Here is a 14,414-nt window from a genome sequence, read left to right as displayed (position 1 = left end):
GCCGCATGTTTGTCAGGGGGCATCCCCTTGGTGTGCTTGGTAAGGGCTCAGAGAAGGGCATCTGCTGGCCCACATGGGTTCAGCAGGCAGGCTGCTGAAGACCACCCCGCCAGCCACCAGCCTGCCTGCGACAGTGAGAGGGCAGAGATGCTGCTACAATAAAGACCATGCAGGCCAGGCGCAGTGGCTCACGTCTGTAATCCCAGCACTTTGGGAGGCCGAGCCGGGCCGATACTTGAGGTCAGAAGTTTGAGAACAGCTTGGCCAATGTGGCAAAACCCCGTCTCTATTAAAATACAAAAATTAGCCAGGCATGGTGGCACATGCCTTTAATCCCAGCTACTCGGGAGGCTGAGGCAGGAGAATCGCTTGAACCCGGGAGGTGGAGGTTGCGGTGAGCTGAGATCACGCCACTGCACTCCAGCCTGGGTGACAGTGAGACTACGTCTCAAAAAAAAAAAAAAACTACATGGTAGACAATGGTGTTGAACTTGATGCCTGTGCTGAGGTCAGGAGACACATGCGCACAGCCTCAGGGCTAGAGAGGCGCTCAGAAAGACGGAGTCGGGTCCAGGCTGCCGCAGCTAAGCCTCACAAAGCTCTGGCCCCACAGGGTGGGTCCTCTGGGTTCCATTCCCACTCCGCACTACCTGGAGGCAGCAGCCCTGTGGTTACTGTAGGAGGGACTTGAGTATGGTGAAGATCTGAGCTCCACATCTGTCTCTGTGCCTCAGTCTCCACATCTGCAGCACAGGGGCCTGACTGAAATAACGTGGCCAGGCACACAGCCCAGAGGCCAGCACCGTGTGCACTGTGAGAGGGGATGATGGTCCCCAGCCCAGGGCCTGAGCTGCTGCCTTGCCAATTCGTGGTGACAGCTTTGGCCTGAGTCTAGCAGGGGCTGGCTGCTACTGCACTCAGCCAGAGAGGCCGAGGTGAGCAGATCATGAGGTCGGGAGTTTGAGACCAGCCTGGCCAACATGGTAAAACCCCGTCTCTACTAAAAATACAAAAATTAGCCAGGCCTGGTGGCAGGCATCTATCATTCCAGCTACTTGGGAGGCTGAGGCAAGAGTATCGCTTGATCCCAGGAGGCGGAGGTTGCAGTAAGCTGAGATCTCGCCATTGCACTACAGCCTGGGGGACAAGAGCAAGATTCTGTCTCAAAAAAGAAAAAAAGGCCGGGCGCGGTGGCTCACGCCTGTAATCCCAGCACTTTGGGAGGCCGAGGCGGGCGGATCACAAGGTCAGGAGATGGAGACCACGGTGAAACCCCGTCTCTACTAAAAATACAAAAAATTAGCCGGGCGCGGTTGTGGGCGCCTGTAGTCCCAGCTACTCGGGAGGCTGAGGCAGGAGAATGGCGTGAACCCGGGAGGCGGAGCTTGCAGTGAGCCGAGATCACGCCACTGCACTCCAGCCTGGGCGACAGAGCGAGACTCCGTCTCAAAAAAAAAAAAAAAAAAACTTGGAGCCTGGGCACAGTGGCGCACGCCTACAGTCCCAGCTACTCAGAAGGCTGAGTTGGGAGAATCACTTGAACCCGGGAAGCGGAGGTAATAGTAAGCCGAGATTGCGTCACTGCAGCCTGAGTGACAGAGGGAGATTCTGTCTCAAACAAACAAACAACAAAAAACTGAACTCATGCCAGACCAGGGCTCATGCCTATAATTCCAACACTTTGGTACACTGAGGTGGGTGGATCACGTGAGCCCAGGAGTTCAACACCAGCCTGGTCAACATGGTGAATCTTCATCTCTACAGAAAATACAAAAAAAATAGCTGGGCATGGTGGCATCCTGTAGTTCTAGCTACTTGGGAGGCTGAAGCAGGAAGGTCACCTGAGTCCAGGAGGTCAAGGCTATGGTGAGCTGAGATTACACCACTGCACTCCAGCCTGAGCAACAGAGTGAGACCCTGTCTCAACAAATGAAACTGAACTTGGATTTCATTGTTCAACTGTATTGAACCCATAATAAGAAATAGGTGTCCCCGGGTGTGGTATTGGCGTGTTAGAATCTATCGGCTTATTACAAATACTGGTGCATTGGAAGCCATCAACATCATAACCTGTAGCCAGGCGAGAGCCTTGATGCACAGACCTCTCAACAGAGCTCCTGGCGCCTCTGTCTTTACTGGAAGCCTGTGCCTGGCCGCAGGGAGGTGCCTCAGACCATGTTCATTGACAGATTCACTGGTGAACTTCCTTTCACTCCCCGATGCATGAGTCAGAATGTTTTCTGTGTCACAGCTGTGAGTCTAAATAATTCTCAAGGTGATACTTTATAACGTGTCAAAACATTCAACCTAGGCTCACGCCTATAATCCCAGCACTTTGGGAGCCAAGGCTGGCGGATCACTGGAACTTAAGAGTTCCAGACCAGCCTGGCCAACATGGCGAAACCCCATTTCTACTAAAAATACAAAAATTAGCCAGGCGTGGTGGTGGGTGCCACCTCCCAGCTACTCGGGAGGTGGAGGTTGCAGTGAGCCAAGATCGTACCACTGCACTCCAGCCTGGGTGACAGAGTGAGACTCCATCTCAAAAAAAAAAAGAAAATGAAATTCAAATCTCAGTGTTGATAAATGATGTTTTGTTGGAATGCAGCCAAAGCCCACCAATTTCTGCATTGTCTATGGTTCCCTTCATGGAACAGCGGCAGAACTGAGCAGTTGCAACAGAGGCAGGCCCAGCAAGCCTCAAATATTTACACTGGGCTGAGCGCAGTGCCTCACACCTGTAATTCCAGTGCTTTGGGAGACTGATGTGGGAGGATCCCTTGAGCCCAGGAGTTTGAGACCAGCCTGGGCAACATAGTGAGACCCCATCTCTACAAAATATTTTTAAAATTAGCCGGGCGCTGTGGCGTGTGCCTGTAGTCCTAGCTACTTGGGAGGCTGAGGCAGTAGGATCTCATGAGCCCAGGAGTTAGAGGCTGCAGTGAGCTAGGATGGCATCACTGCACTCCAGCCTGGGCAACAGAACAAGACCGTGTCTGTAAAAAGAGAGAAAAGAAACAGTTCCTAGACTGGAACAGGTGTTTGCAATAATGCATCCAACAAAGGACTCCCCAGGGAGGGAAATGGGCCAAAGATGGGAACAGGCGCTACTTGGAAGAGCCTGTGAAACGGTGCTTGACTTCTCTGCACAACAAGGAAACGTGTTTAGGGCCACGTTGTAGAATGGCTGCAAGGACGAGCACCGCTCACGCTGGCTCAGTATCTACCAAGTAGAGGATTTCCCCACCCTGTGACCCAGAGTATCTTCTCCCAGATAAATTCCCAGGAGAACTGCAAACTAAACACTTGTTCCTGAGTGTCCACAGACACTTGCTTCCTGGTTTCCAACCCTGGGCACAGCCCAGATGCCCAGCAGCGGGAAGTGGACATGGCTGGTATGTGCCCACTTCAGGACCTGCCGCTGCACTCGGCAACAGGGACAGCGGGAAGGTAGGAAGCCATGCCAGGCTTCGGGGCTCCCGTGTGTTTCTGCATCATCAACTTCAAGAAGCAGCGAACCTCGGCCCAGGATCACCCCTGGGGAAAGGACTGACAGGAGCACATCTTTAGCCTCATGCTAAAGATCTGTGCATTGGGCCAGGCGCGGTGGCTCAGCCTGTAATCCCAGCACTTTTGGGAGGCCAAGGTGGATGGATCTAGAGATCAGGAGTTTAAGACCAGCCTGACCAACATAGTGAAACCCGTCTCTACTAAAAATACAAAAATTAGCCAGGTGTGGCGGTGCGCCTGTAATCCCAGCTACTTGGGAAGCTGAGGCAGGAGAATTGCTTGAACCTGGGAGGCAGAGGTTGCAGTGAGCCGAGATCGCACCACTGCATTCCAACCTGGGTGACAGCGCGAGACTGTGTCTCAAAAAAAGATCTGTGCGTTGGTGTTAAGTCAGATATTAAGAGGTGTGGGCTGGGGTATGTGTGGGGGTCAGAGGAGGCGATGTTTGCCCTGAGATGAGAACAGAACCCAAATTCCCATGGGGGTGGAATCCCCTTTGTAGGCCCTGACATGAGCGTGAGAGTGGAGCTAGGAGCACTGACATCAAAGGTGATGGCGCCTATCCAGAGGACTCCGGGTTTTGTTCCAAGGGGAGGCTGCGGCATATCCCTCTTTAATATAGTGGTGAGGGAGGCTCTCGGCACCCCGCCTGCTGCAGCAAAGCCTGAGGACAGGACCTCTGGAGAACTCTGCACCAGAGCGAAATCCTCAAACTGGCCCCTGGGTGGTCTTTTTTTTTTTTTTTTTTTTGAGACGGAGTCTCGCTCTGTAGCCCAGGCTGGAGTGCAGTGGCCAGATCTCAGCTCACTGCAAGCTCTGCCTCCCTGGTCCACGCCATTCTCCTGCCTCAGCCTCCCGAGTAGCTGGGACTACAGGCGCCCGCCACCTCGCCCGGCTAGTTTTTTTGTATTTTTTAGTAGAGACGGGGTTTTACCGTGTTAGCCAGGATGGTCTCGATCTCCTGACCTCGTGATCCACCCGTCTCGGCCTCCCAAAGTGCTGGGATTACAGGCTTGAGCCACCACGCTCGGCCCTGGGTGGTCTTTATTCATCCAGAACCTAATTCTCCTAGAGGTCCGGAAGGGGGTGCTCTTGTACTTTGGTTTTGTGTTTTGTTTTTGTTTGTATTTTGAGACAGAGTCTCACTCTGTCATCCAGGCTAGAGTGCAGTGGTACGATCTCAGCTCACTGCCACCTCTGCCACCCAGGTTCAAGCGATTCTCCTGCCTCAGCCTCCTGAGTAGCTGGGATTACAGGTGCCTGCCACCACACCCGGCTAATTTTTGTATTTTTAGTAGAGATGGGGTTTCACCATCTTGGCCAGGCTGGTCTTGAACTCCTGACTTCGTGATCCACCCACCTTAGCCTCCCAAAGTTCTGGGATTACAGGCGTGAGCCACCGCGCTCAGCCACACTTTGTGGTTTTTTTTGTTTTGTTTTGTTTTGCTGCCTGTAGCTGTTTCTCATTAGCCTGATGGAGGTGGTGTTGGGGTGGCGGGGTGCTATTATAAAGCCTTCTGCTGTCACAGTCCTGGGGTCTTACTTCCTGCGCTGCCTGCATAGGGAGCTGCCCTCCAGGGCAAGGGCCACAGTGTGCAGCAAGCCCCCCATGGCCACAGGGCAGGGCGTTTCAAGCCAAGAGTCTGCACTGTTTGCTGGCCACTAAGGGCATTGAGTGGATCACAAAACTGGCTTTTTTTTTTCTCAGTGAAATAGAAATGGGGTTTTGCCATGTTGCCCAGGCTGGTCTCAAACTTCTGGGCTCAAGCAGTCCTCCCATTTTGGCCTCCCAGAGTGCTGGGATTACAGGCACGAGCCACTGCACCTGGCCAACAACTGGCATTTCTTTAAAAATGTAATAGAATGGAAAGTGGCAGAGCGCGCTGCTTTTCACAGACGAGAATATCGCACTGGGGCTCTTCTGTTGCTCCTGCCTGTGCTGCACATCCTGCTTCACAGCGTAAGGTGCAGCTCTTTGATGTGCCTCATTGTAACAGGTATAGGGTGGATGCCGCCATTGTGAAGAGAGAGGAGAGCTCTTTGCTTAAAAAATTCCGTAGAGTGGAGAGCAGGATGTGCCGGCTTAGGAGAGGGAAGAGGTACAGGCCTGCTCTGCCTGAGCTGCAGATGGGACACATGCTTCCCGACTCAAAGGGGAGTCGTGTCTTTCTCCAGGGCCACCAAGCAGCAAGTGCCTCTGCTGCGTGTTCTTTCCTGAGCCTGTGGACCGGGTTTACCAACAGTTGCCCGTGGCCGAGGCGGCCACCAGCCTGTGCATAAGAAAAAGGAAGCCTGTGCTTCCTTTTCTTATGGAAAAAGGAGGGCCCATGTTGAGAATGCTGGCTTAGAAGGGTATGTGCTCCTATACTGGACCAGCTGGTCCCACACCCAGGACCAAAAACGCCTCCTGGCGGGAGATGGGGAGATGTAATGTACTTCATGAGCACACACTGGAGAAGGACAGCCCTGGAAGGCAGAGGCTCAAGGCGGGCTGTGGCCAGGCCAGGAAATTCACTCCCACCTCGACTTCCCTCCCCAACACAGCTGGCCTGACACTGCTGCCTGCTTCAGAGTTTAGTGTGCGTAAAGTGTGACTGGCCCAGCAAGGAGGGGATGATGGCGATTGTCAAGTCCAGGGGAGGTGCACAGACAGGATTCTGGCTCCTGTGTGTGACATCTGCATCTCAGGAGGCTCTCGTTTTAGAAGCCGGGTCAGGGGCTTCGTGATGCACACAAACGCCAAAGAAGCAGGAGGCCTTCTGGGATCCCACCCGCGGGCAGCCTCCTAGAGGCAGGCCTGGCCCGTCTGCCCCTTGGTGACATCAGGATCCCCCAGCGACAGAACCAAGGAAGCCACCATGTTGTCGCTGCCATTTTCTAGGACAGTAAACAGAAACAAGATAAGGAGCACTCAGGACACCCAGACAGATGATGGGGCCAGCCAGTGGCATGAGCGGGCTGCCCTGCCCTCTGGAATTTTCTGGAAAAGAACATAAGGATAGAAGCGGTGCTGATGAGGCAGCTGGAGTTATCAGAACTCAAACTCAGCTCCTTCTTCCCATCGGGCCCCGTTGGCCACTTTTAGGCCTCATCCGCCTGATGGCTCCCTGCTTAGGGCCGTTTCCCGGCCAGGCCCTTCCTCTGGGCCAAAGCAGAGGGGAGAGCGCGTTTGCCATGCGTTCTCATTTTCCCAGCCTGCGGTCTAGGTTCTGTCAGAGCAAGGTCAGCTCTCAGAGCTTCTGTCCCCACCCACCCCATCCTCCTGAGCCAGGCTCAGGTATGGGTAAGACCTGGTAAGAGCTGGGAGTGCTGTGCACGAGGCCTGGTAGCGTCTCATCACCGCCGCTGTGCCGAGTACACGAGGGCACTTCCTGTGGTGTTCGGGGGGTTAGATCAGTCCCCAGTGAGGACAGAGCGGAGATCCAGATGCATCCCAGGCCAGGTGCGGTGGCTTCTGACTATAATCCCAGCACTTCGGGAGGCTGAGGAGGGAGGATTGCTTGAGGCCAGAGGTTTGAGACCAGCCTGGGCAAAATAGACCCCCATTTCTACAAAAAATTTTAGCTGTGCCTGGTGGTGCACACCTATAGTCCCAGCTACTCGGGAGGCTGTGCTGGGAGGATCGCTTGAACCCAGAAGGTTGAGACTGTGGTGGGTCATGATCATACCACTGCACTCCAGCCTGAGCAACAGAGCAAGACCTTGTCTCAAAAACAAATGTATTGGCCGGGTGCAGTGGCTCATGCCTGTAATCCCAGCACTTCGGGAGGCTGAGACAGGCGGATTATGAGGTCGAGAGATTGAGACCAGCCTGGCCAACATGGTGAAACCCCGTCTACTAAAAATACAAAAATTAACTGGGTGTGGTGGTGGGCACCTGTAATCCCAGCTACTCGGGAGGCTGAGGCAGGAGAATTGCTTGAGTCCTGGAGGCAGAGGTTTTAGTGAGCCAAGATCACACCACTGCACTCCAGCCTAATGACAGAATGAGACTCCGTCTCAAAGGAAAAAAAAACAAAACCGCGTCACAGGCCTGTGTGTGTGGTTGTCGCTGGGGAATGTTCCAGAAGCTACAAGAAAGCACATGTGCAGGCCACGCGTGGTGGCTCACACCTGTAATCCCAGCACTTTGGGAAGCCGAAGTGGGCTGATCACCTGAGGTCAGGAGTTTGAGACCAGTCTGACCGACATGGAGAAACCCTGTCTCTACTAAAAGTACAAAATTAGCCTGGCATGGTGGCGCACGCCTGTAATCCCAGTGACTCCAGAGGCTGAGGCAGGAGAATCGCCTGAACCTGGGAGGTGGAGGTTGCAGTGAGCTGAGATTGCGCCATTACACTCCAGCTTGGGCAACGAGCGAAACTCCGTCTCAAAAAAAAAAAAAAAAAAAAAGTGTGCAAGAAATAGCTCCTGAGCCAAGTTTGAATTTCTCATCCTCTCTGTCCTCAATGTGGGGACCTGCTGAGGTGGAGTAGGGGCTCCCAGGTGGGCGGGCCGAGGGGTGACGCCTGCCGGTTCTGCCTTGCAGCAGCAGTGGACGTCAGCTCAGTGAGGTCTTCATCCAGCTGCCCTCGCGGAAGGAGCTGCCGGAGTACTACGAGCTCATCCGCAAGCCCGTGGACTTCAAGAAGATAAAGGTAACACTGACGCTGTGCCTGTGCCGTGCATCTGCCCGCGGGAGGAGTCTGACCCAGGGGCACCCCCATCCGAGAGCTGTGGTGTGTGGGTGGAATGACCAGAAACTGCCTGGGCAGAGCCTTGGGATGCCTGGTTAGGGACCTGGTCGTGGGCTTTTGGGGTTCCTTGTAAGGGTTGGGGGTGTCCTGTGGGATGTCAGCAGTTGGTGTTGGGTGTTCCTTCAAGGTCCTGCTCACTCAGTGCTGGGCCTCAGTCATGCAGTTCCCGTGCCTGGTGGGCCGGGTTACCAAGGCTGGGGCTTCAGCCACATCCTCATAGGCGCGAGGAATCCTGGCCCGCGGGGTCCCCAGCACACAGCGGGACCTGCGGGCAGGCGAGGCGGGGTCCTGAGGTAAGACCTGCTCCTCCCGTCCATTGCAGGAGCGCATCCGCAACCACAAATACCGCAGCCTCAACGACCTAGAGAAGGACGTCATGCTGCTGTGCCAGAACGCTCAGACCTTCAACCTGGAGGGCTCCCTGGTGAGGGCACGGCTGGGGGATGGGGATGGGCCACTCCCACAGCTGGGCTTTGAACCAACCCGCCCCTGCTTCCTTTCTGAATTGATGGGTTAAAAACAATTCCCGCTAGCTGTGGTGGTTTGTGCCTATAATCCCAGCACTTTGGGAGGCCAAGGCGGGAGGATCACTTGGGGCCAGGAGTTCAAGACCAGCCTGGGCAACGTAACAAGACCCTGTCTTTAAAAAAAAAAAAAAATTTAAATTTCCAACAACTTGGGATATTTTAGCAATTACAAAAGCAGTACGTATTTACCAAAGAAAATAAAGATAGGCACAACAGAAGAAATAGACTCAGAGTCCTCTGTCTGTTGGAATTTTGTTTTAAATTCCCTGGGGCACACTCTCTTCAGAGGAATCCTATGGGTGTGTTCTTTCCTGTGATAGAATTGACACATACACAGCCTCAACTTGGCAAACTTTTCTTAAGTGTGTTTGGGATTGATGCCTCTCAGAAAAAATACTTGACTTGGATGCGTTTGGGGAAGATGCTGGCTTCAACAAGGGACATGCATTTCTAATGTTATTGCAGACCTCAGAGATTCTGCAGAAGGAGGGAGGCACCTGCAGCCATTTCCAAACCAGTGTGCCTGACCTTTCACCCCGGAGCATTTCAGAAGCCTGATGCTCTCTGGGGTACCTGTGGAGGAAGATCATGGAGAGGGCCTTCCACCCTGGGTGGGCTGAAGCCCCGACCCACTGAGGCTCGCACTGGCCACTGATCAGCTGTCCAGGGACAACACAGGGCTGGGGCTGGGGCTGGGGCTGGGGCTGGGGCCAGGGCCGGGCAGGCAACCCTCCAGTCAGGCCCATCCACTCAAGCCCCTGGTGTCTCCGCCCAGATCTATGAAGATTCCATCGTCTTGCAGTCAGTCTTCACCAGCGTGCGGCAGAAAATTGAGAAGGAGGATGACAGTGAAGGCGAGGAGAGTGAGGAGGAGGAAGAGGGCGAGGAGGAAGGCTCCGAATCTGAGTGTGAGTCCCGGGGGGGGTTCAGGATGCCGGGGTTCACACTGGCCCAAGAGCCCCCAAGGTCACAGCTTTTCACAGCCCTCCCAGCTCCCAGACACCCCTTGCTGTGAGGGTGCTGCATTCCCAGAGCTCAAGGCTGTCTTTCCCTCGTGGTCCCCTCTAGCTCGGTCTGTCAAAGTGAAGATCAAGCTTGGCCGGAAGGAGAAAGCACAGGACCGGCTGAAGGGCGGCCGGCGGCGACCGAGCCGAGGGTCCCGAGCCAAGCCGGTCGTAAGTGATGACGACAGTGAGGAGGAACAAGAGGAGGTGAGGTCGGGCCCCCGAGCAGGCAGGGCTGGTGGGTGGCGGGAGGCATCCCAGGGCCCTGATAGGATAGCCCTGCGGGGCAGTGCTCTTACTCCCCCATGCTGCAGGTAGGGAAACTGAGGCTTGACCTGCCGTGGCTGACCCCAGGTCACACAGCCAATATGTGGCAGGGCTGCCACTGAAACCCAAGCCTGTGTGACCCTGGAACCAACTCTTAGTACCCGTGGGTGTCTGGGGACTGGGGGACATATGAGGTCTCAGGACAGGCAACAGGCGGTCCCATGGCACCAGGGCTGCTGGGCTGAGGCCGGGGAGGCCAGGGCTTGAGTAGGGTCGAGTGGGAGGTGCTAGGATTGGGGACCAACCAGGCAGTGCCTTGTCTCCTCAGTGTTGTAGAGAATGGGCAGAAATGCCAAACCCACAGTGGATAGTTTTTGGGGGACAGTAGGAAGCCTGAGCAGATCCACTTGCTGGCTTTAAATAATCTTCACCTTTGTCTCTGGCCCTTCTGGCTGTGGGACCTGGCAGGTCACTTTGCTTCTCAAGCTTCAGTTTCCTCTTATGCAAAGCAAGGAGGCTGCATGGATGAGGGAACTGCCCCCACTCAGGCCTGGCTCCCACTGAAGTCTGGTGAATGCCATTTTGTCAGCACAGAAGCAGCAAATTTCAGTGCCTGGAAATCAGTCTGACAAAAGAGGCATGTGACCTTTGAGGACATTCATGAAGTCCTCATGGGGAGGGGTGGCCCTCCAGGCAGGAGGGCCATGGGCTGTGATGGTGTGTCTCTTGCCCAAGCCAGAGCAGGGTGTTTTATGGCCCATGCCAGGCTGTTTAAAAATGTTTTACGAGGCCGGGTCTGGTGGCTCACACCTGTAATCCCAGCACTTTGGGAAACTGAGGCAGAAGGCTCACTGGAGCCTGGGAGGTCGAGGCTGCAGTGAGCCGTGATAGCACCGCTGCACTCCAGCCTGGGCAACAGAGCAAGACCCTGTCTTAAAAAAAAAAAAAAAAAATTAGGCCGGGTGCGGTGGCTCAAGCCTGTAATCCCAGCACTTTGGGAGGCTGAGACGGGCGGATCACAAGGTCAGGAGATCGAGACCATCCTGGCTAACCCGGTGAAACCCCGTCTCTACTAAAAAATACAAAAAACTAGCCGGGCGAGGTGGCAGGCGCCTGTAGTCCCAGCTGCTCGGGAGGCTGAGGCAGGAGAATGGCGTAAACCTGGGAGGCAGAGCTTGCAGTGATCCGAGATCCGGCCACTGCACTCCAGCCTGGGCGACAGAGCGAGACTCCGTCTCAAAAAAAAAAAAAAAAAAAAAAAAAAAAAAATAGCAAAGATCTTTCACAGTCAGGAAGAGCCAAGATGGTTTGGAAGCTGTAGGTCAGGGGCCAAGGGCCAGGAAGGTGACATGGGACAGAGCAGGGAAGACACATGGAGCCTCGCAGGTCCCGAGAGGGCCGAGTGTGGTCACAGGGACTGGTCCTCTAGAGAAACATGAAGTTCAGGCGTGGCTATGGCTGCAGTAGCTTCTGTTGCCGGCATCGGTGTTTTCTTGAGCAAGTTTATTTAAAGCTTGGCAGGCCCCTGGCAAAGTGCCCTAGCAGGGGCAGCCAACACATACTCTCTCCTCCTGTCCCCTCTCCAGGACCGCTCAGGAAGTGGCAGCGAAGAAGACTGAGCCCCGACATTCCAGTCTCGACCCCGAGCCCCTCGTTCCAGAGCTGAGACGGCATAGGCCTTAGCAGTAACGGATAGCAGCACACGTAGTTTCAGACTTGGGGTAAAAATGTATAAACAAAAGAATCTTCCATATTTATACAGCCGAGAAGCTGTAGGACTGTTTGTGACTGGCCCTGTCCTGGCATCAGTAGCATTTGTAACAGCATTAACTGTCTAAAAGAGAGAGAGAGAGAATTCCGAATTGGGGAACACGTGATACCTGTTTTTCTTTTCCTTTGCTGGCAGTACTGTTGCGCCGCAGTTTGGAGTCACTGTAGTTAAGCGTGGATGCATGTGCGTCACCGTCCACTCCTCGTACTGTATTTTATTGGACAGGTCAGACTCGCCGGGGGCCCGGCGAGGGTATGTCAGTGTCACTGGATGTCAAACAGTAATAAATTAAACCAACAACAAAACTCACAGCCTTGCCTGCAGGTGGACTCATGCCTGGCTCCCGGGGTTTCTGCCAGCAGGAGTGGTGGGGGCCACCTCATGTCCAGGTCCCTGTCCTTCTCCTGACACCAGAGCCCATGGGGCCTGTTTCACAGAGGAGGATACTGAGGCCCCGGCAGGGGAAGAGGACTTGCCTGGCCACACATGTGGCCTTTGCCGCTGCAGGTCTCCAGCATTTGTTCAGTTGAGACCTATAGTGCAGGGAGCAGGCGGCTCCGTCCCTACCCTGTCCGTGGCCAAGCCTGGGTTGGGGAGACCCTCACAGAAATGGGCAGACGCCACATAGAGCTCTCAGGGCCATGATGCAGGAAGCTCAGGGCATAATGGGAGCCCAGGTGGTCAGGGAGGGCTTTCAAATCCAGAACGTAATTTGAGTTTTTGTTTTTTGTTTTGTTTTGTTTTTGAGACGAAGTCTGTCACCAGGCTGGAGTGCAGGGTCATGATCTCGGCTCACTGCAACCTCAGCCTCCTGGGTTCGAGCGATTCTACTGCCTCAGCCTCCTGAGGAGCTGGGTTTACAGGGTGCACCACCATGCCCAGCTAATTTTTTGTGTTTTAGTAGAGACGGGGTTTCATCATGTTGGCCAGGCTGATCTCAAACTCCTGACCTCAGGTGATCCACCTGCCTCGACCTCCCAGAGTGCAGGGATTACAGGCATGAGCCACTGTGCCCAGCCGCTAATTTTTGTATTTTAGTTAGAGGCAAGGTATCACCATGTTGGCCAGGCTGCTCTCAAATTCCTGATCTCAAGTGATCCACCCACCTTGGCCTCCCAAAGTGCTGGGATTACAGGCATGAGCCACCGTGCTTTGAGTTTTTTACAGTAAGTCTTGGCTGGAGTGCAGTGGCTCAATCTCTGCTCATTGCAACCTCTGCTTCCTGGGCTCAAGCAATCCTCCCACCTCAGCCTCCTGAGGAGCTGGGATTACAGGTGCACACCACCACGCCCAGCTAATTTTTGTTTTTGTTTTTGTTTTTTGGTTTTCGGTTTTGGTAGAGACAGGGTTTTGTGATGTTGCCCAGGCTGGTCTCAAACTCCTGAGTTCAAGCAATCCACCCGCCTCAGCCTTTCAAAGTGCTGAGATTACAGATGTGAGCCACTGTGCCCAACTAATATGAATTCTTACCATTTTTGTCTATTCATTAAGAGCCATTATTAGTGGGTCATTATGGTCATGCTTGGCTTTAATTCTTGAAATATGGTTTCTTCTAGCTCTTTGAACCTGTTTTTTTTTTTTCTTTAATTGAGACAAGGTCTTGCTCTGTCACCCAAGCTAGAGTGCAGTGGTGTCATCACGGTTCATAACAGCCTTGACCTCCTGGGCTCAAGTGATCCTCCTGCCTCAGCCCCCTAAGTAGCTGGGACTACACCAGCACACCAGCACACTGGGCTAATTGTTGTGTGTGTGTCTAGAGATAATGTTTTGCTTTGTTGCCTGGGCTGGTGGTCTGAACTCCTGAGCTCAAGTGACCCTCCTGCCTCAGCCTACTTTTTTTTTTTTTAAATCAAGACAGGGTGTTGTCCCGGCCGGGCGCGGTGGCTCAAGCCTGTAATCCCAGCACTTTGGGAGGCCGAGACGGGCGGATCACGAGGTCAGGAGATCGAGACCATCCTGGCTAATATGGTGAAACCCCGTCTCTACTAAAAATACAAAAAACTAGCCGGGTGAGGTGGCGGGCGCCTGTAGTCCCAGCTACTCGGGAGGCTGAGGCAGGAGAATGGCGTAAACCCGGGAGGCGGAGCTTGCAGTGAGCTGAGATCCGGCCACTGCACTCCAGCCTGGGCGACACAGCGAGACTCCGTCTCAAAAAAAAAAAAAAAAAAAAAAAAAAAACAGGGTGTTGCTCTGTTGCCCAGGCTGGATTGCAGTGGTGTGATCATAGCTCAACTTCCAGAGCTCAGATGATCCTCCCTCTTCAGCCTCCAGTGTGTCTGGGACCACAGACATACACAACCCAGCTTGAACCTATTTTTAGTAGCTGCTTTGAAGGCTTTAGGTCCAACATCCGGACCCGTTCCTCCACAGAAAGGTTCTCTTGACTCCTTTTTGTCCTCAGCGTAGGTCACACTTTCCTGTTTCTTCACATGTCTGGCAAGCTTTTGTTGTCAGAAAGTAGACATTGTATTTTATTTATTTGTTTTTAATTTTTGTATGTTTTTGAGATGGAGTCTCTCACTGTCGCCCAGGCTGGAGTGCAGTGGTGTGATCTTGGCTCACTGCAGCCTCCACTTCCCGGGTTCAAGCGATTCCCCTG

At 53.9% G+C, this 14,414-nt stretch overlaps 1 protein-coding gene across 11 annotated transcripts in view; it reads left to right on the top strand.

Moving 5' to 3' along the window:
- The window catches only part of SMARCA4 (SWI/SNF related, matrix associated, actin dependent regulator of chromatin, subfamily a, member 4), a 102,827-nt gene extending 90,706 nt beyond the window's left edge, over positions 1 to 12,121 (top strand). For 8 of the 11 annotated variants that reach the window (XM_050770003.1, XM_050770011.1, XM_050770009.1 and 5 more), the window contains 5 exons: positions 8,039 to 8,147; positions 8,569 to 8,670; positions 9,549 to 9,681; positions 9,842 to 9,984; positions 11,631 to 12,121. In XM_050770003.1, the coding sequence (XP_050625960.1) occupies positions 8,039 to 8,147; positions 8,569 to 8,670; positions 9,549 to 9,681; positions 9,842 to 9,984; positions 11,631 to 11,663 (520 nt within the window). In that variant the 3' untranslated portion in view covers positions 11,664 to 12,121. The remainder of the gene's footprint in view (positions 1 to 8,038; positions 8,148 to 8,568; positions 8,671 to 9,548; positions 9,682 to 9,841; positions 9,985 to 11,630) is intronic. The other 3 variants (XM_050770013.1, XM_050770010.1, XM_050770006.1) reach the window with 1 other exon arrangement.
- The last annotated feature ends 2,293 nt before the right edge of the window (positions 12,122 to 14,414 follow it).

The sequence above is a fragment of the Macaca thibetana genome, chromosome 19 (assembly GCF_024542745.1).
Source record: "Macaca thibetana thibetana isolate TM-01 chromosome 19, ASM2454274v1, whole genome shotgun sequence".
NCBI lineage: Eukaryota > Metazoa > Chordata > Mammalia > Primates > Cercopithecidae > Macaca > Macaca thibetana.
This window is presented reverse-complemented; position numbering and strand designations above follow the sequence as displayed.